Below are 23,448 nucleotides of genomic sequence, written 5' to 3'. Positions count from 1 at the left end.
TATAAATTAGCCAACATTTTAAACAAAGTAAATAAAAAATATTTAAATATCTGCCTTGTTAAGTTTCAATTAGAAAGTACGAACGTCCAAGTTTAAGAATAATAATAACTTATCTAAGTTTTTGAAATATCACAAAAATATATTTACAAGAATACATTGAAATTAGGAAGTTTAATTTAATATCTCCAGTTCAGTGCATTATTTTTTCGGTAAAGGAAAAATTTTTATTATCCTCTTTTAAGAGATAATCGTTTGCTATTAGGTTTAATTTTTTCATCTTTAAGAATGACATTGCTTCACAAATATACATTTTCAATCCAATGCATTAGTCGTTAAAAGTTTCTGTCATGTTGAAAATGCCCGAGATAAATTTTATGTTTTACATAAAAGTAATCAATTGAATAAAGTAAAATATTTCCTTGACGCTTTTATGATATCTGATAGTGTTACAGTAACACATTGCTACTAGTACGCGTTTGAGAAATATAAAATTCTACATAATTTTAAATATTCATATATCGTAATATCCTATTAAAGTATTAGTCAATACAGCGCAGCACTTAATGTCTATAAATACATACATAAATAATTGTTATTTACAAGTATATTCTTCAGTTCTTTCACTACAAGTATCGCAATCTACTCGACAACACCATAAAAATTTACATCTACATTGAAAAGTTTTTGTATACTGATGAGTATTGTATCCTCTTCCGCAGCACATTAAGTCACAACCGTCTGTTCCTAAAATAAAGAAATAAACAAATTTTAATGATAATAACGGAATCAACACAAATTTACAAATTAATTGATAATAACGGGTTACTGTTATTCGAGCTGCACTATGAGCATCTCGATTATCGTATATTGTGAAATTTGATGCCGAAGAAGATGCCGAAAAGAAGTAATTTGCTTCGTGTTGAAGGAATACTTTGGAAAACCGTAAATATCGTCACCTATCAATGCTTCAATTTTTTTTATGGGCGTTATTTTGATATCTATCAAATTTCCATTTTTATGAAGACAAAACATAACTTACTTCAAGCGACAGTTTGCTGGTGGAGTTAATTGTTTGTTGACAACGATATAGTTTAGAAAACTAAAAATTTTCATTATCATTAATCAATAAGTTTTAAGCATATTTTTATAAATATATATTTTAGCTCTCGTAACTAATTCAAATAAACTCAAAAACATTTCTTAAAATCCTATCAAATGTGTTAAAAGATGTTGGTATCAAATGATACCAAAAAAATCTAGGTATGCAAAATACCTATATATTACATGTCCCGACTAGCATTGAATTATACCATATCTAGTAAACTGCTAGTATTAAATAATTACCTGAAATAAAACTTAAAATTCTTATTTATTAATTTTTAAAACACATACCTTGAAATCATTCAATAATGTAGTACTTCAAAGAAATATTTTTTATTCCTATTATTCTACATTACCTTTGAGAAAGACCATCACGCAAATATATCCGCGATAAATAGATGAAATGGCCTCTTGTGAATTATAAGTATTTATAGAAAAAACGATTGATAAATTTTTGGTACCAAAGAACATATTTTACTCCATTTGACAGGATTTTAGGAAACTTTTTTTATTTTATTTCAATTAAGTTTAAAATAAAGTAAAAGTTATATGCATATCTTGCTGCCTATCATATGAAAATTGCATTTTTAGTTCTCTTTAACGTCATTGAAAATTTAATTGAAGTGTCAAAATTTTATTTGGGGTACCTGCTTAATTGTTGAATGTTTTGTTTTTAAAGTACTCGCTGTAAAAGTGAATAATTCAATATTTTGACGAAGATGAAGAAGCGAACCGAAACATTTTATCATTGTAATAAAAACAAAACTAAATTACTGTTAAAGTTGAATGTCGTTTACATGATTACCCCAAAAAATGTCCTAATAATACTTGAGTTTAAAAGGACCACACATTTGTTTTTTTTTATAACAGAAACGAAAATAAAAATTTTCGATTTCTGTTGGTAATCTTCAATTTCTCTTCGACATGCTACATTTGACATCAAATTTTATTCGCATTTAACCGATCTTTTAATATAACCGAATTTTATATGGCATATCATGTACCTAAACTTAACCGTTTTCGAGACATCAAAATTTGAGTCATTTTCTTATAAATTATATAAAAATATTTTAGTCCTTAAGTTCATAGTCCATCAAGTTACCTTTGAAAGTTTCTAGCTCCATAATAACACCGCGTCGTTCTTTTGTCTAATATGATTATCTTATCAAAAATACATTTATTATGAAAAATTTTCTAGCAAAAATTGTATCGTTTAAGCGAAACCGAGCGTATTGAATTTTAATGATATGGTGATAGAAGACGAAGTTATGACGAACTAGTGGATATTTTTAATAAAAATGTTAGATGTGGTGATAAATGCATTTAAAAAATTTGCGAGAATAATTACATCCATATAAAATTCATTTGTTACAAGAATTGTAACAAATGAATTGTTGTTTTCATAAAAAAATATCCAGGACATTCATTGAAAAATACAATTTTTCGTTTCATGCATTTTTATCAACCCTGAATTATTAGGCTTTTTAATTTTTTTATAAAAAGACTAATAATAAAATTGAATTCACCTTGTGTTATTTTCAAAATAAACATCCATAATTTTCGGTCCTTTTTTTTTATAAATTTAGTAATAAAAAATTTACTTTCAAAGTTCTATATCTCGAAAACGGTTAAGGTACACGATGTGCTATATGAATTTTGTTTAGAATTTTGAGAAGAATTGAAATATGCAATAATATACAGGGTGTTCCATTAAAAAAAACCTTTGTTTCGTCATGATTTTTCTTTATTGTAGCAGATTTTAAAAAATCATAAAATGTTTGTGTCTTATGATTTTTGGATGGCTATCTTACTTTAGGAGATAATCGACCCTTTCCAATTTGAAATATGGCTATAATGATTCCCGTTTGTTTTCCGGAACCCGACACTAAAGAATGTAACATTGTTTTCCGAGCACCCTGTATATTTAATTCGTTAAATGATCAATTTCCAACTTACCTCTCGAGGTTCTGTTGCATGTCCTTCCAACTGTGCCTAAGGAACCAGCTGCTAAATCCCTTTCACAGTAATTTGGAGACATTTGTAGGAAAACTAATTCTGATTTCTTTGGCATTTTTTTAACAGGCAATTTTCCCTTGGTTAAAACAAGATGTAATTTTTTCTGCTTCCTAGGGCCGTCAATACCTCTTGGTCCATGCTGTGATGCACTAGCAGCTACTGGTCTGGCTCTATAGTACTTTTTCATTAAAATATCACCGACTTGCCTGAATGTTGGAAGTGTCTTCCAGCAAGTCTTCATAGTGCAGCTTCCGGACACTCCGTGACACTTGCACTCTACTATGAGATTCATTTTTACAGCCTGCAAATTATAACTACATATTAAATGTTGAAGTTATCTAATAGAAATATTAAACTGGAAAAAATTCCAGGAGGCAACTGCAAATTGCAAAATATGTATGAAAGTATTAGTCTTTTTATTTTTTATTGGATATTTTACCACCTGTGAAAAAAAAAATATTGAAAAATTAATGAAATAAATCATTACGCCAAAATGATCAGATCAGTCAAGAGTTATTTTTATGAAAATAGTTTTGCTTAATGAAAAATCTCATATGGAAAAAACAGACAAATAAGAAATATAAAATACGTTGCTTTATTAAAGTTCTATTTATTAATCGATAATCCACACCTATACCACAGACAATATAGCGTATCGCTACAGACTGCTACTTAAATGCTGGAAATTGGCAACCCGAAATGGAAGTAGGGTCTCCTTAGCCGGCTTTCAGCTTAGGGTTTCTGGTCGACACTTCTCGAAGCGGGAATTTCCGGGAAATCTGGCCTTACTCGANTCAAAAAAATTAACACAATGTAAAATTGCTGGAACCTCAAGGAGTAGTTGAATACGAAATTTATTTAAAAATAACAACAAATCATCAATCAATACAGAGATAAGATAATGCGTTCGCTACTGCTGTTGCAATTTTTAACTAACTAACTTTTTTGTTTTTCGACATACTGACTTCGGACCGTTTCCATTCAACGCAGAACGGAAATCAGAACCAGAGTAGTAGGGAGATTTTTTAATTATTTTTTCAATTCAACGCACTGTTTCCGAATTATAAGACCTTCTTTACTGTATCACCTCACACACCTCTTCTTTCCGAAATTTATTTTCCACATATGGACTTCGGACCTTTTCCATTCAACGCAGAACTGTCATACAGAACCAGAAGTGTGGAGAGATTTTTTCAATTATTTTTTCGATTTAACGCACCGTTTCCGAGTTATACGGCCTTTTTACTATAACACGATATATCTCTTGTTTCCAGAATTTATTTTCGACATACGGACTTCGGACCTTTTGCATTCAACGCAGAAGGAACATACAGAACCCGGGAGGGAGGGGTTGACATTTTTCAATTATTTTTTCGATTCAACGCACCGTTTCCGAGTTATAAACACTTTTTTATCCTATGACGTCACACACCGTTGGTCCCGATTTTTTTTTTGACATGCGGGTTTTGACGTTTTTCACTCGTTCACCATGGGAGATTTATTTGTTCACCATGGGAGATTTTTTGATACTTAAGAGTCTAAGCAAATACTGTTTTTTTTTCTTTCATATATTGTGACACCCCGCTCTGCGTCACCCACCGAGTGCTCTACTCAGAACCAAGGGGAAATTTGTTTATATTTCCAGCCATTTCCGAGTTACGAGCAAAAACCATTTTTTTTTCTTATACTGTGTGACATCATAGATCGATAACGAAGGCTTAACAAGGCCACGCGCTCTACCCCACGTTCCCTCCCTAGGTGTCCTGAAATTGCTGGGGAGACTCCTGAAGACAGCAGAGAGAGAGAGAGAGAGAGAAAAGCTCTCTATGAGGACAGAGTCACTCTATCTCTATCGCACACTATAACTCTATCTCTCTCGCACACAATCAGACAAAAACGACAGAAACGAACCTTCTTTTAAAAATACATGGGATTTATCATTATTAGAATAACCCATTTTAATTTAAAAAATTAAAAAAATTACAATGGGTTATTCTGATGACGAAAAATAAAACATAATTAACTGTATTATTCAAATAACAATAATGTGCAAAAGTTCTTCAGGAATATTGGCAAATTTATTTTGGAGGAAGAATCCCGTCAACGAACACTAAAAAATATTATTAGAAACCTTAGGTGGCCAGAAAACAGCCCCGATCTCATTGTCAGTCCTTTAGACATATTTTTTTTTACCTGAAAATTTGCAAGTATTGAAAAAAAAAATACAGGACGAAATGCTTGATAATTTTGAATTTGTTTTTGAAGCAATTAATAGTAAATTGAAACATATTTTCAACTGTATCATCACAATCACTTGCATGTTGATTTGTAAAAATTGTAGGTATATTAATGTTATTTCGTTTTTAGTTATTCTCCTTATGTTGTTGTAAAGGTTAGTTATAAAAAGCGTTGTTTGTTATTTTCATAAGGATGAATTTTAATTTTTTTTTAATGATTTTTTTTTATTTTAAACATATATTTTTTATGCCAGTAAATTTTGATGTCAAATGAAATAAAGGAAAAGTCGTATTTAAAGTTTCTTTCTATCTTTAATTATTAAACCTATAAGTGGATGTCAAAATACAAAAAAAAAACTGTACCTACATTCCGCGATGTACTAATAACCCACCTTGTATATTAAATAAATTTATCGTTATCATCAAATATTAAAAAAATTATATTACAAGCTGTTTAAAATATTATTACTAATTTTGTTTATTTGGAAATATATTTTCTGCAGTATTTCAATACCAAAAAATGAAAATAGTAGGTAGCTAATTAACGAAATTATGATTAAATAATTTAATTGTAACACCACTGCAGAATATCATATGATACATACATAGATATTCGTTGATTCTTTAAAAACATTTTTATCAATACCTACATCATATATTGAAGTAAATACAGTAACGCAAAAAACAGATATTGATAAAAAAGTGTACAAAAGAAATCCGTAAGTACGCCTGGCAACATTACCAAAGTCTTGTTTATATGTTGCTAGGATAGGCTTAGGTATGCGGTCCGCTGTATTTGATTCTTCCTAAAATTCTGCTGGTGGTGTACTCTACCGGCAATTCGGAAATTTAAAACTGCTGGCCTATTCCAGGAGCGGTCTGTGGCGATAGCTATTTTGTCTGTGCCTATACTATATAACATGCAGTTTAATTAAACTACAAGTGTTTCACAATCGATGGATAGGTAGACTCATTACAATACAATCTGTTCGGTGGCCAGACCCAACACCGCTTGAATTTTTCTTGTGGAGTTATTTGAAAAACGCGGCAGATTTGAAAAATGCTATAAGAGGATCAAAGTTAAGATAAGACAAATATACAAAATCAATTTGTTCACTGTTTAGGGACTGTTAAGCAGTAAATAGCGGGTATTGTAATTATTGTTGTCAATTAATATTTTCACAACTTTTGTTATAACGTTATCCTTCAGTTAAAATGACTTATTTATGAGACTGTTATATCCTATTTTATTCTTAGAAATTAAAGGTTTTGTGGGAAAAATTGCTTGATAATTTCTAAATGGTAAATAATAGATCCTACTTATGGAGTATCAGTGTACAACAATTGAATGTAAAATTTAATAAAAAATATTTACAAAAAAATAAGAATCGACTGTCTTAGCATATTTTCTCAAAACGTATTTGTTTCTGATTGATAGTCAATATCCTTTATATTTGTTACATACTGTACAAATTTCAATTTTATTGAAACAGCTATTAAATGAGTATTGATTTATTAATTTTATTAATAATTTGGTATACAAACTAAAAATCTAAATTCTCATTAGATAAAGTCATATATTATGCTCTTTGATACCAGATCAGGATATGAAAAAAAACTACTATTAAAATTTAAAAACAACCTATTGAAAAAGTGTACGATTAAAAAAAATAAGGGGAATGTAGATTAAACTCTGCTTTGTGAAGCCTTTACTACAACATTTATTTGTCAGATGAACTCCTAAATAGTTCTTGACAGTGTTTTACGCGCTGTTAGTTTTAGTTGATGCCACAGAAAAAACAATATGGCTTAAATTGAGAATTCCATTCCAGCCAACAACTTTTTCTACTTAAATCCTTCTAACAAAAATCGATGAAAATATTGAGAGTGGAATATTTTAAATTGACATTAGTGGATCATAAATATTTATAGTTAAAATGTAATTGAACTTCTAGGAAGAAATTTGAAATCAGGTTACTAGTTTGATGCTATTAGTTATTAATTCCAGTTAAAAAAGCAATTTTATGCATTCCTGTAAGAGTGGAATATCCATTATGAATATGGATGAAAAAAACACGTACGGTATGTACGTGTTTTCATGTCTTATTTAATTATTCCTGGAAAGGTGAAGACTTTCAAACAACTAAAATTCCAATGTAATAATTTAGCTACCAGGCTAACATGACCTATAGAGAAAACCGCAAGCATTTATATGTTGCTGAAAGACATGCAATATTTTATGTGGTTGTCAGTTTGTGTTTCAGACAAAAGTTTAAAGGAACTGTCTCTCCAATCGAAGATATTACTGACAGATATTATTTATTGGGTATTTTGTCAGTCAATGATTATTTTTTATTAAAATAGTTTTGCCAAACCAAAAATTTCATACTAAAAAAAGCGCATAAGTGTAAAATAAAATACATAATACTTTACGGATTATTTTATTAAAGACGCGCCCTCAATGATGTTTAAATCCAAATCCAAAAAAAAACGTATCTTGGACAGACCACTTGACCTGAAAATATTAGAATAGATGAACGCAAAGACTACATTGAAATGCGAGGATTTCAGACATCAAAAATTGGGAAAATGATCATATTTTTCAATGCGGTTGGACAAAATTTTGAAGGTTAAAAGAGACGCCGATAATTTTATTAAATGTGAAAGTGAATAATAGTAACATAAACATCATATGATGTCTCTAGTCATGGAAGCGAGAACAAACAAATTTAAACTGTGATTATGAAACAACTTAAAACTGTCAAAACTCTAGCGTCATTGCAGAGTCCTGAAAACAATACCATATTGATTTTTGAAACGTCAGTACATATTGAAGTGCGTGGTATATAGTAGTATTTTGTATTTCCTATTTATCTACTTTTTTAGATTTTTTATAAGGCAAGGGTTTATTCCATTAATTTTTTCATTTTTTCAAACATTAGAATACCCAATAAATATGAAAAAATAAAACTATATGGCAAATAAACAACTTCAGAGAATAAAGGTTATAATTTTTCCCATTATATCATCTTCCAATTCTAATAAATATAATTTGGTGTTTTTTTTTCTATTACCAAATTAATTCTGAAAAAATACATAGATATTTAATTATGACTTTCTAAGTATTAGGTTTCACGGTATAATGTTAGTGGTTTATTCCAATAGCATTGCTTTGAATGCAGGGGCTTATGAAATTATTACTATAATTAGGTAATCGATGCTGTAAAAAATGGGATAACGTCATTTGTCGACTACCAAACGTGCTCATCGCACTGAACAGCTCTAAGGTTGCTTCTTCTTTGTTAAAATCCTATATTTTTTACTTTATAAAGAGTTTAATATATCTATATATTGTTCGTTATCGGTGTAATTGATATAATCTGTTCTTGAAGAACAAATATCTCAAAGATGGCTACTTTTAAGGAGGACTATGATCGTAAATACTTCTTTACAAAAAGCGCGTATTACAACTTATTTGGCAGTTGATTTTCATTGATTTTTCATTGTTTGCTTTATTCTTCATATAATAATGTATCTCTTGTTTTGAGTTAATTTTCAAGTCTGTCTTGGCATATTTTTAAGTTATATCTTTCATAATAAGCTAGTAATATAGTTCTAAGCTATTATAATCGTATATAATTAAATATACAATGTGTCCTAAAATGATGGAGCAAAATTCATATATTTTTTATTTTTATTTTAAAAAATCGCTGAAACAGGTCAATTAGTAAATATAAATTGCCACTTTTCTGCAATATTTTGTATTTTTTTGAGCCATGTTTGACAGACCTATAACATTACCGATTTTTTTTTAATAGGATATATAATTATACAGGGTGTCTCATAATTAGCTGCCAACCCTGAACAAGCCGATTCTATGATAAAAACTAAGTAAAAAAGTTCATATGAACATGGGTCCGGAAATGCTTCCTAAGGGCACAGGGACCCATTGAAGAGGGAGGAATGGAAATAATTTTTTTGCAATATCTCTCAATCGCGTTGTGATCGCGCCTCCCGGGCTATAAAGACGAATTCAGCTATATAAGGTTATATCTACTTTTTTGTCATAGTTGCCAAAAAATGGAGGAATTAAATGAAAACAATAATAGGTGTTCAAAGTTATCAATTACATTTTGAATAACATTTGGTGTTATGTTTCGAACTTCTCTGATACGATTTTTCAATCCTTTGATAGTGTCTTGTCTGTTCACATACACTTTGCTTTTTAGATAACCCCCAAAAAAAGTGGGAGCGTGGTGGCCATTGAGGCGGCCCTCTTATGCCTATCCATCGATTTGGGAAAACTTCATTAAGGTAATTTCGTACATCGAGGCGAAAATGTGGAGGGGCACCATCTTGTTAGAACCAGACACCACCAGCAGGCATACCGTGCTCATTAGGGTTAGGAATAATTAATTCCAGGGATTGAATCAGCTGAAAACGCAAAAAATCCAAATGTCGCCTGTCAAATTGCCCTCAAATAAATAAGGTACCAGTATGAGATTTCCTACTATTCCAGCCCAAACATTCACTTTTTCTGGCCGTTGTGTATGTTTTTCTTGCATCCAGTGGGGATTTTCTGGGCTCCAAAACCTAGTATTTTGCCTGTTCACGGTTCCGTTTAAGCAAAAAGTTGCTCCGTCAGTGAAAATTGTGTGAGTTGTCTTTCAAATAAATTTTTAATTTCCTCGCAAAACTGTAATCTTCTGTCTGTTATACTTCCGGTCTCTTCAAACTTTTTGGATACTTTACTTATTGTAGCTCGACTAATTCTCTGGTCTGGATACTTATGGTGAAATAAGTCACATACCTCCTGTTGACAACGGATTTTATCTCCGCATCCAATCATAACTAAAATTTGAATTTTCTTTCTCGCTTAAACGGGCAATATTTTTCAAAATAATTTAGCAACTTTGGAACTAAAACGATGCACATTATACGTAAGGTACTCTGGTGAATTTTATGTTTGTCGATGTATTTTTTTTAAGAAAAAAAAGCTTTTTGAAGTAAGTAGAAAAAGATTAATAAAGAATAAGTATGTTTTTTAAAGTATAGAAGAGACTAGGATTGTTTGAAATATTCGTCAGTACGACTTAAAAGACAATTTTTTACATTTTTTTGACAACTATAACAAAAAAGTAGGTACATATAACCTTATATCGCTGAATTCGTCTTTATTAGACGGGCTATCTATTTATACTTACTATAAAATATAGAGCGTCCTATTAAAAAAAATGTCGGTAATGTCGGTCTGTCAAACATGGCTAAAAAAATAGAGAATATTGCAGAAAAGTGTCAATTTCTATTTACTAATTAACCTGTTACAGAGATTTATTTTTATTTCAACTGGAAAAAAATGAATATTGTTCCATCATTTGGGACATACTGTATAGGTATATAAGTATAAGTATACATACATTTAAATTCTATATTCTGTATCTACAAAATTAAGCGTTCTATAAACTATGCTTACATATATTTAGTATTTTCTGAAAATGTGGTCTACTACAAAAACTTACATAATTATAAACTTGTCAATATTTAAAAAACTTCAGAAAATATTTACTGACTAATGAAACTTTTTCGTTGCTAAAAAAACGACAGTTATAACTTACGTTCTCAAAACGATGAATTAAAGATACCGAGTAGATTCAACATTTTAGTGCTTATTGCTTCTACATAAAAAATTAGGCAAGCTTATGTCGATATTGTAATTAATTTAAATTTAAGAGTGTAGTTAGCTTTGAATTTATTTGGCAGTGACTTTTTACTAAAAATAAAGGTTGATAATTAAAACTTCTGAAACAATCAATATTCCTTAAGTCAAGATTATTACTTTTACATATTTCTTTTGTCTCGGTAAGAATTGTTTTGATTCCAGTGTTGTTAATCTTGATTAATTAGTGCCACATCCTATTTAATTCAATTAATATTTATGTAAAAGGTTTCTTCGTTAAAACCGTCATCAATCTTTCGCGTTTTATTTCTTTACTTTTTGTGTATCATTAGATTGTTCCAAAAAGCAACAAATTAAAAACATGTAAATTTAAATTTATAAATATGGAAAACATCCTACGCATCAAATTAGTCTATTATAAGTCACAACAAATAAATTCATCGTATTTTTTAAATACCGTCAGTTTTGCATATATGTACAAATTTTACAGTGTAGCAAAAGAAAACATGAATATCTAACATTAAAAATATGATAAACATTTTGATTCGTTAATGAATATAAAATATAAATAGGTAGGTATTTATTTATTAAGTGTAACTATCTCTAGTGGCTATTTACAATTAATATTTACAAGCGAAAAATGAAATAAATATTTCAAGATGAAATGTAGTTATGGGTGAAATTTAAAACACAATCCTTTTATTTATATTTTTTTAACTTCAATATTTTTTGTGCGCTATCCTGCTCTGATTTTTTTTACACACGCTATCGATCACCCCGTATAATCGTGGCCAAAAAAGGTATTGCTAGGAAACCTGATCGATCTCATACATAATTAAAGTGATATCTTTCTGCTTTTTGCTGTGAAATTGGAACACAATATTAGTAGTAGTATTTAATGATCTTCAAAAATAAATAGATGTTGTACATTTTTGAAATACGACTACTTAACACTGTCATCATAATTTGCGAGCATATAATTTCGAACAAAAAAACTTTATGACTACGTACTGTAAAGCGTTTGATTAAATAAATCATGTTTAATAAATTATAGAATGGTTATATGTAGTGATTCTAGTGTAATGCCAACTATTTTTAATGGTGTCTTCGACCTATGCACCACTGTGACCATTCACTATGATAAATTCAATGTTCCAAATACACTTGAAATGTATAGATATGACAAAAAAACTGATTAAAAACAGTGACACGTAATTTTAGAAACGAAATATTTTAAAAACTGCAAAGAAATAATTTAACCAACAAATTCATATTTTAAATTATTTTTCTTTTTTTTAATTTGATTTTTACAAGAAGTGATGCACAGAGTAATCCATAAATCGCTTTTTATTGCAATTTATTCCTTTGCTGTTAAAATATTTCAAATAAGTAAGCAAAATGTAGATACTATTTAAAAAGACCGCCGAAATACAATTTTTTTAAGGAAACAGTACTAAATAATATAAGTACACATAAGAAATATTTTGTCTAAATGATCTTTGAATTGTAACCATAAGTTTGGGATACCTTCTACCTTTTGCTGTTTTTAATATAAAAATCTAAAACCTCAAAGTATTCCAGACTAAAGAGGTACTCTTGTCTTGATTGTCTAAGGTAAGGGTGCACCATATGCAATAAAAGTCTGTTTGAAATGTGTTTTTTGTGCACGATAATTACAAAATTACAAATTCTTTGCCAATGTAAAACAGATAAAGTAAAATTCTTTAAAAAAGTTAGAATTTTGTATTAAATATCACAAACTGGCAAAAATTATAACAAAACGACGATTAACAAAAACAAACAAACTTTAATTTATAANATCGGCCTGTTCAGGGTTGGCAGCTAATTATGAGACACCCTGTATAGTAATAGACAGTCCCTTCTAAAGACGAATAAGGTTATATCTACTTTTTTGTCATAGTTGCCAAAAAAATGGAGGAATTAAATGAAAACAATAATAGGTGTTCAAAGTTATCAATTACATTTTGAATAACATTTGGTGTTATGTTTCGAACTTCTCTGATACGATTTTTCAATCCTTTGATAGTGTCTTGTCTGTTCACATACACTTTGCTTTTTAGATAACCCCCAAAAAAAGTGGGAGCGTGGTGGCCATTGAGGCGGCCCTCTTATGCCTATCCATCGATTTGGGAAAACTTCATTAAGGTAATTTCGTACATCTAGGCGAAAATGTGGAGGGGCACCATCTTGTTAGAACCAGACACCACCAGCAGGCATACCGTGCTCATTAGGGTTAGGAATAATTAATTCCAGGGATTGAATCAGCTGAAAACGCAAAAAATCCAAATGTCGCCTGTCAAATTGCCCTCAAATAAATAAGGTACCAGTATGAGATTTCCTACTATTCCAGCCCAAACATTCACTTTTTCTGGCCGTTGTGTATGTTTTTCTTGCATCCAGTGGGGATTTTCTGGGCTCCAAAACCTAGTATTTTGCCTGTTCACGGTTCCGTTTAAGCAAAAAGTTGCTCCGTCAGTGAAAATTGTGTGAGTTGTCTTTCAAATAAATTTTTAATTTCCTCGCAAAACTGTAATCTTCTGTCTGTTATACTTCCGGTCTCTTCAAACTTTTTGGATACTTTACTTATTGTAGCTCGACTAATTCTCTGGTCTGGATACTTATGGTGAAATAAGTCACATACCTCCTGTTGACAACGGATTTTATCTCCGCATCCAATCATAACTAAAATTTGAATTTTCTTTCTCGCTTAAACGGGCAATATTTTTCAAAATAATTTAGCAACTTTGGAACTAAAACGATGCACATTATACGTAAGGTACTCTGGTGAATTTTATGTTTGTCGATGTATTTTTTTTAAGAAAAAAAAGCTTTTTGAAGTAAGTAGAAAAAGATTAATAAAGAATAAGTATGTTTTTTAAAGTATAGAAGAGACTAGGATTGTTTGAAATATTCGTCAGTACGACTTAAAAGACAATTTTTTACATTTTTTTGACAACTATAACAAAAAAGTAGGTACATATAACCTTATATCGCTGAATTCGTCTTTATTAGACGGGCTATCTATTTATACTTACTATAAAATATAGAGCGTCCTATTAAAAAAAATGTCGGTAATGTCGGTCTGTCAAACATGGCTAAAAAAATAGAGAATATTGCAGAAAAGTGTCAATTTCTATTTACTAATTAACCTGTTACAGAGATTTATTTTTATTTCAACTGGAAAAAAATGAATATTGTTCCATCATTTGGGACATACTGTATAGGTATATAAGTATAAGTATACATACATTTAAATTCTATATTCTGTATCTACAAAATTAAGCGTTCTATAAACTATGCTTACATATATTTAGTATTTTCTGAAAATGTGGTCTACTACAAAAACTTACATAATTATAAACTTGTCAATATTTAAAAAACTTCAGAAAATATTTACTGACTAATGAAACTTTTTCGTTGCTAAAAAAACGACAGTTATAACTTACGTTCTCAAAACGATGAATTAAAGATACCGAGTAGATTCAACATTTTAGTGCTTATTGCTTCTACATAAAAAATTAGGCAAGCTTATGTCGATATTGTAATTAATTTAAATTTAAGAGTGTAGTTAGCTTTGAATTTATTTGGCAGTGACTTTTTACTAAAAATAAAGGTTGATAATTAAAACTTCTGAAACAATCAATATTCCTTAAGTCAAGATTATTACTTTTACATATTTCTTTTGTCTCGGTAAGAATTGTTTTGATTCCAGTGTTGTTAATCTTGATTAATTAGTGCCACATCCTATTTAATTCAATTAATATTTATGTAAAAGGTTTCTTCGTTAAAACCGTCATCAATCTTTCGCGTTTTATTTCTTTACTTTTTGTGTATCATTAGATTGTTCCAAAAAGCAACAAATTAAAAACATGTAAATTTAAATTTATAAATATGGAAAACATCCTACGCATCAAATTAGTCTATTATAAGTCACAACAAATAAATTCATCGTATTTTTTAAATACCGTCAGTTTTGCATATATGTACAAATTTTACAGTGTAGCAAAAGAAAACATGAATATCTAACATTAAAAATATGATAAACATTTTGATTCGTTAATGAATATAAAATATAAATAGGTAGGTATTTATTTATTAAGTGTAACTATCTTTAGTGGCTATTTACAATTAATATTTACAAGCGAAAAATGAAATAAATATTTCAAGATGAAATGTAGTTATGGGTAAAATTTAAAACACAATCCTTTTATTTATATTTTTTTAACTTCAATATTTTTTGTGCGCTATCCTGCTCTGATTTTTTTTACACACGCTATCGATCACCCCGTATAATCGTGGCCAAAAAAGGTATTGCTAGGAAACCTGATCGATCTCATACATAATTAAAGTGATATCTTTCTGCTTTTTGCTGTGAAATTGGAACACAATATTAGTAGTAGTATTTAATGATCTTCAAAAATAAATAGATGTTGTACATTTTTGAAATACGACTACTTAACACTGTCATCATAATTTGCGAGCATATAATTTCGAACAAAAAAACTTTATGACTACGTACTGTAAAGCGTTTGATTAAATAAATCATGTTTAATAAATTATAGAATGGTTATATGTAGTGATTCTAGTGTAATGCCAACTATTTTTAATGGTGTCTTCGACCTATGCACCACTGTGACCATTCACTATGATAAATTCAATGTTCCAAATACACTTGAAATGTATAGATATGACAAAAAAACTGATTAAAAACAGTGACACGTAATTTTAGAAACGAAATATTTTAAAAACTGCAAAGAAATAATTTAACCAACAAATTCATATTTTAAATTATTTTTCTTTTTTTTAATTTGATTTTTACAAGAAGTGATGCACAGAGTAATCCATAAATCGCTTTTTATTGCAATTTATTCCTTTGCTGTTAAAATATTTCAAATAAGTAAGCAAAATGTAGATACTATTTAAAAAGACCGCCGAAATACAATTTTTTTAAGGAAACAGTACTAAATAATATAAGTACACATAAGAAATATTTTGTCTAAATGATCTTTGAATTGTAACCATAAGTTTGGGATACCTTCTACCTTTTGCTGTTTTTAATATAAAAATCTAAAACCTCAAAGTATTCCAGACTAAAGAGGTACTCTTGTCTTGATTGTCTAAGGTAAGGGTGCACCATATGCAATAAAAGTCTGTTTGAAATGTGTTTTTTGTGCACGATAATTACAAAATTACAAATTCTTTGCCAATGTAAAACAGATAAAGTAAAATTCTTTAAAAAAGTTAGAATTTTGTATTAAATATCACAAACTGTGTAGAAACCATAAGATTTATCGAATATACAAAGGTATGCCATCTGATAATTTTGTTAATAAGTTTTAAAGAATATACAAAGGTATGTAATCTGATAATTTTGGTAAAATATTCTCCAAGAATTGCTGCACAAGCCGTAATAGATTATCAAAAAACTCCTAACCAAAGATTTATGCTAAATCTATTCTGATATTGCCATTTCATTTCGCCATACACTAAATACATATCGGCATATTCTCTGTAAACAACTGAATGAATTTTTTGTACTTAGCAAATGTCAATTTAAATTATTGAGAACTGAGAGAAAAATAGTTCCAATGAAAACTAAATCTGACAGTCACAGCGTAGTTACCGGTTGCTATGTTATCTGTTTTCCAAAGCCAACTACTAAATATTCGTAAAGAATTTGTAATTTTGTAATTATTGTGCGAAAAAACACATTTCTAATAGATTTTTCTCGTACACTCAAGACAAGAGTACCTCTTTAAACTAGAATACTCGGAAGTTTTCGAGTTTGATATTAAAAATATCAAAAAGTCAAAAATAAATAATGTATAATTAAGAATAACAGTTAACCCTTCCTAATGTGACGCCTATGATTACAATTAAAAGATCATGTTTACATTCGAAGGCGGTATATATAAAAGTTAACACATATCCTAAGTTTGATCCTTTTAGATAAACAGCTATCTGAGCAATTAAAAAAACAATGTCCAAGGGCCATCTTCAAAGAGCCCTACCTCCCTTAGAAAGCATTTTTGGATAGGACGATTTATGTCAAATCAATATGAAATCATCATTTGTCGCGTTAGTTTCCGAACACCCTGTATAATTACTACTTTTTGTAATAACAAATGAAATAATGCATTTACAGAAAAGATAAAACTACCTGTAACTTTAAACATTATGTGCTCTTACTTTTTTTTCGGGATGACCTCATTTTATTTCAGTTCTTATTTTATTATACAAATATTATATTATTATTTTATTATACAACTCGTTTTCCAATTCTAAAATGTTACAAACACTTTGATGACAATTTATCTATTATTAACGGAATTTATTTGATAATAAAATGAAAGCAAAGTTTAGAAATAAATCAAATATTTTTTCACGAAAATGTTTGTATATGTTCACTATTTTCAGTTATACATAATTCAATTTAAAAAAAGGATGTCGCACTCATCACAGATTTTTTTTCTATTCCAACGAATTTGATGAGAAAATTGCAGAATGAAGAGAATCTGAAATTAGTGGCATCATATTTTTTCATTGAATTTTGAAAAGACAACGTCAAGGGTGTTGACAATATGACTAGATTAGTGAGAGTTTACTTCTTACTTATTATTTTAAATATTCACTTTATTAGTTACTTAGATACTTAGTTAATTCAATTATATTTAAAAAATTTACTAAAAACCCTATCAAATAAAATCAAACAATGTTCAATAGATAAAATTCTTAACTGATATGTTGAGGGAAAGAACTACTCCAATTAAAACTTAACTATACCAGCAATATAATATCTAAGAAATAGCTAGTAATCAATTATATAGACTAAAAATTAAAAATGACATATCTGAATATTATTAATACAAAAACACACACTTGACATATTTAACTAATAAAGTAAAGTTAAATAAAAATAAAGACTTCATAGAATTTCAAAGAAATATCTTGTATTCTTCTTGATCTCAAATCATTCTTGGCAATTGCCATCACGTAGAAATAGCCACAACAGAAATATCTTATTATTTCTATATTTTGCATACTTTGCTGTACACGAGCATGAAAACCTAAATCATAAGATTAAAATATATTGTAAAGAATAGGAATTAAATCTTATGACATTTTTTAATTGAATACTGTTACTCATTTATCCCGAATATAATTATCATTAACAAACTAATCGTATTATCTACAGCTATAAAGTCAAAAGAGGGCACCATAAACAATTTACAAAACAGAAGCATTAAATCAACATAATTAAAAAAAAATGTAAAACATGTAGACTTCGCCTCAGGGTAAGCAGTAGTTTCCCATGGTTTTTTCGCGGTGTGCGTGGCACTAATTGACAGGTTCTGAATGATGGACCAACCGCCTATGATTGTTAGCCGAATCGCAACGGAAATGATTTAAATGTCCTCATCCCGCGGACACAATGGACAGGATTTTTAGATATAACAAAGAAAAAATTTATTGGTATAGTAAAACTTGGTAGACCGCAAAAAACATTACTGGTTTCTTTGATGGACAAGATTATCTAGCAGAACTATGTTGATCAGTCCAAAAAATATGTTAATACATTGTTTTGTTGATAACTAATAATGATTTGAACATGTTTTGGAACATAGCGACCCTATACTAATTAAATTGCTAAAATATAAGACGCAAAATTTCGTGCAATCATCAAGATGTATGTAAGATGGGTTAGAAATTCAAAAGGTATATTGAAAAGCGATATTGCGTAATTTGGTGTGTAATTATTTTCCGGAGAGAAATCGAAACTCGATTTAATCGATTTTCGAGCTTATTGACATTAACAGCGAAAAAATAACAAAATGTTACGTTAACATAAATATTCTATTTATTCCAAAACTTTGCAACTATATTTTACGGAATTTTTGTTGACTTTATATTGAAATTTCTGTACCTGCTGCATCATGAACCGTAGTTTTTAATAAACTTTTGGTGCTTCATAAGTACTAAAACAAGTTGTCATTCAAATTCCCTAATCCCTATCAAATTGTTTTAATAGAAACGACTTTAAATGGTTTTTATGTTCTTTCCAAAAATATCTCAATGGTTGGTTTAGTTGTCACCAAAGACAAAAATACACTTCTTGGTTTCAAGATAAAGGGGATCGAAAAATATATTTTAAATATTGATTTGAATATATCAATTTTGAATACGTGAATGGAATATTTTTATTTTAATACTATTCTGGTATGAAAGAGAATCAAATGAACGAAAGAGAATCAAATAGATTATATAAAAAAATAATAAATAATAATTTGAAAATATGGATATTAAGATAATATTTTAATACACACTTGTATAAAATATTTTTTTAACACTATTCTGGTATCAAATAAGCTTGGTTAAGTACGTGTTCTCTTAGAATTGTATTAATATTTAGCCAGAGATACAGTAAACCAAATTTATGTGCAAATGTTTTTTTGAACTTTTGATACCGTACAAACAGTATATCGAAATTTGTGAAATGAATTTTAGAGATATTTTAAATTCATTTAATTGTACGATAAGGTTATTTTATGTTTTTAAAAATGCCTTGATTGGTAATGGCTTGTTTTTCAAAGGAAGTGAATGACTTTTTTGTATAAATACTCCTGGTTGATAAATTTGTCCATTCATTAATTAATTACATCATTAACCTCAGTCTTGTCAATCGAAGGCAAACATTTTCAGAAATATTTGATTAAAAGCAATACTTTTTTGTATTTTGACACACTATAGTTCGAAAACACATTTAGCCTATTAAAGTTTTTTGGTCTCTTTGATCCCAAGAAGAACCCCCTGAAGTTATAATATGTCTTGTAACACTCTTCTATCTTAACCATTTTGAACATAAAAAAATTAATTAGAAAAGAGGAACACGTTTGTTTCTATTAACATTTAATGGGTAAATGTTAACACAAAAATTGACATCCTTTCTCTTTTGCATGATTTGCAAAATCGCTTCTATAATCTTGTGAGGAAATAATAATGTGTCACACAATAGAAATATTTGTTCAGTGGTATATAATATATTTGAAATACATGATGACAGCGTAAAAATTCTCAACAAATTAATTAAAATTACATGCCATGAGATTCGTGAGGTAAGGCGGATAACTAAATGCCATCGGCCACTTAGGATGCCTGGAAGTCTTTCTCATAGTAAGTATAATTATACATTGCACAAATTATATAGCAACAAGAAGTCTTTAAACATCGGAGAATATTACGTGTATTTAATTATAATATATACATACGAAGCGTACTCCACGAATTGGCTTCTGTGGTGGTCCAAAAGAGAGGGTTCCTGACTTATGTATTTATAAAGCGATATAATCAAAATTTGCATGTAGGAGATTATAATTCTGGTATACATTTTTATTTAATGGGGTATTTTGCCGCAACAAAAAAATACAAAATCATTTTAAAATACAAAAAAAAATATATAAACAATAATAAAAGTCTTTATTGTATAAAAAAACCAAAGGTTAAGTTATTGTCTAAACGCTATTCTCTCACTTGATCCATACCCACGTATATCATCATTAATTTTATTGGAAGTTACAATTTTATTTCTTTAAGTAGATGAGTATTATTTCTTAAAGTTTTATTCAAATCGATATACTGAGTGATAGTTTTCTCCGGTTATCTCTCCCTTTTAACGGTCAAAACTTTACAGTGGTCGTATTTTTTTAAAACGGGCAGTAACATTGAAAAGGTTAATGTTAATTGCTGTGGCTATCAGGTAGGTAATGTTATTATTGTCGCGTATCTTTAGGATTCTCATCACTCCATACATGCAAATTATGAAGTGTCCGCAGTGTATCAAGACAATTACCTAAATGTATGTAAAAATTTTTTACAATTTTGCCGGTGGTTGGTGAACGGCTATGCAGAAGATAATAATTTGCTTCAATTGTTGTGTACTGAAGAATCTTGTTTTACAACGAACGAAGTTGTAAATTTTTATAATTTGCATGTGTAGAGTGATGAGAATCCTATCGAAACACGACAATAATGACATTACCTGTTAGCCACAACAATCAACATCTTGTTTTCATCACCTACTGAACTCAAAGCTTTAAATCCATGACACTGTTACGCAGACCGAAACATAAATAACTGAAAATAATGCCATTTTTCTCAAGAATGACTTTCTCTAGGCGATTTTTCTCAAGTGACAATTTTCTTTTTAAATAAAACGACCTTTTCAATGTTGCTTTCCCTTTTTAAAAAATATGACCACTGTCAAAGTTTTGACTGCTAAAAGGACGAGGTAACCGGAGAAAACTATCACCCAGTATATCGATTTGACTAAAGCTTTAAGAAATAATACGCCATAATAGTCCAAATAAATGTGCCAAATTTTAACGTGATCGGTAAAAGGGTTATGAAGTTATTAATTAAATTAATTTTATTTTTGACAACTTTGAAATTTTTTATTTAATTTTTTTTCGTAGATCGTATTTATTTATCGTCGTGAATATGCAGACAAACGTTGTCGGTGAAATTTGCGGACACCCTATATTGTCTATTTTACTTGAAATGTATGTATGTAGTCCAGGAGAATTAACTACACATTGACATGGCTGTTGCTTGACGTAATTTGGATATTAGTAAAAATCGGTCGAAAATAATATATACAGTGAAAATATAAGGTTGCGCCAAGAAAAAAAGTTGTGCTGCAAATGCAGAAAAAATTAAAAACTGCAAAAATACTCAAAAATGACGTGTTTTTTCTAACATTTTCCAACATAACTTCTTAAATATGCAGTTTACAGAAAAAACTATTACTGATGAAATTGTTTGTTATAAAATTTGCTACAAGATAGAATTGTTTTCATACCTGCGCATATCATATTTTTGTTGCTAAATAGCCAAGACAACTTAAGAATGTGATGAAAATCGAGGTAAGTAGGTTATTATAGCCGGTGCTGAGACTCCCCCCTCCACTTTCGACCTTGGGGGTGACCTTGGGTGACCTTGGGATGACGTCATCTGTGACCTGTATAATTTTTGGAGCGAATTTAAAAGTTAGAAAAATTTTTACTTTATAAACAAATACTTTCGTGAATCGGTTTTGCGGGTTGGAAAATATACCAAGGTACTAAAAAACAGTTCTCGGAAAGACGCTTAACTTGAAAAAAAGAACGTTCAAATCGGTCGTATAAATTCCGAGATATTGAGTGTCAAAATCAATAAGCGTTAGTTGCAAAACTATGCATAATGTAACAACAACAAAATATGAATTTGGTAGCTTTTTTAAGAACTTTTCGAATGTGCTTTTATAAATATTATCGCACCTGTGCTTTTTATATGAAAATTCAATGAATATCGCCTAGCCGACCATTTGAGTCACAAAACCGGGGGGAGGGGATGAATGATAGAAATTGAAATCGCGCGTTCAAAAAGAACGTGCCCTCTTCGGCGTTCAATATCTCGGCTTCTACGGCTCCGATTTTGATGATTTTTGTTAAATCAAAATGAGTAAATGAGAGGAATTCAATTATCAAGATTTCATTAAAATATTACAAAGGTCTATCAGCCTATTACGACTACTTAAAATTTCACACATTTCATTGTTGCTGTATATTCATGTAAATAATAATATCGATGGTAGATATAGGTACATAGTCCATTGTAATAGTTATTAGTTTTAATAATTCGTAATAATGTTTAAAACCTTGACATTTTTTTTAATATGTAATTTATTTATTGTTAACATAGAAAAAATGCAGATACAAATATCTATTTGATATTTATAAAACGTATCATCGCATTATTAAAGTATTCTGCTTTTTTATAGCATAGTTGTTGTTTTCGCTCTTAAAATTTTCTTACACAGGCTGTCATACGGTGACGGCCCATTAGAATATTTCGAAGACTACTCCGGTTTGAATTTTGAAAATTTGGGACCTGGTGGTTTTGGAGGTTTTATTTAAAAAGAGTTTAAATAAAATAATGCCACTGTTGTAGAACTTCCGGTTATACCGGTAGTCGCCACCTATTTGCTTATTATAAATGGAACATCCTGTATATTTTTTCATATTTGGATTATACACGTAATTTTAGGGGAATTTTATAAAGCTTCCCTATATCCATCTTTAATGGTCTAATGGTCTTCGACCTATTTCAATTTCATATTTATTGTCTAATTTGATTGACCGAACCGCCAAAACTTGGTTTTTATAAATTAGACACCCTGTATATTTAATCAAAATCTGTTGCAAAAATTTACTCATATCTATCCATATTACATCTCCATATACCTATCTTTTAATTTTTCTGTTTTTGATGGTTTTTGTGATAAATAAAATGATCCAATTTCTTGCGAGGATGGCTATGAAATNATTGTTGAGATCCTTGGATTCGTCAATAATCCTATTA

The 23,448-nt window shown here is 29.4% G+C and overlaps 1 protein-coding gene across 1 annotated transcript in view; it reads right to left on the bottom strand.

The window, feature by feature from the left end:
* Positions 1–592: 592 nt before the first annotated feature.
* Positions 593–23,448, bottom strand: part of LOC108912888 (protein Wnt-2-like) — a 34,652-nt gene continuing 11,796 nt past the window's right edge. The window contains exons 3-4 of the mRNA XM_023455086.1: positions 3,058–3,418; positions 593–744 (exon numbers count right to left, since the gene is read on the bottom strand). Coding sequence (XP_023310854.1) covers positions 593–744; positions 3,058–3,418 — 513 coding nt within the window. The remainder of the gene's footprint in view (positions 745–3,057; positions 3,419–23,448) is intronic.

This window comes from Anoplophora glabripennis, unplaced genomic scaffold (genome assembly GCF_000390285.2).
Source record: "Anoplophora glabripennis isolate ALB-LARVAE unplaced genomic scaffold, Agla_2.0 scaffold412, whole genome shotgun sequence".
NCBI classification, from domain to species: domain Eukaryota; kingdom Metazoa; phylum Arthropoda; class Insecta; order Coleoptera; family Cerambycidae; genus Anoplophora; species Anoplophora glabripennis.
This window is presented reverse-complemented; position numbering and strand designations above follow the sequence as displayed.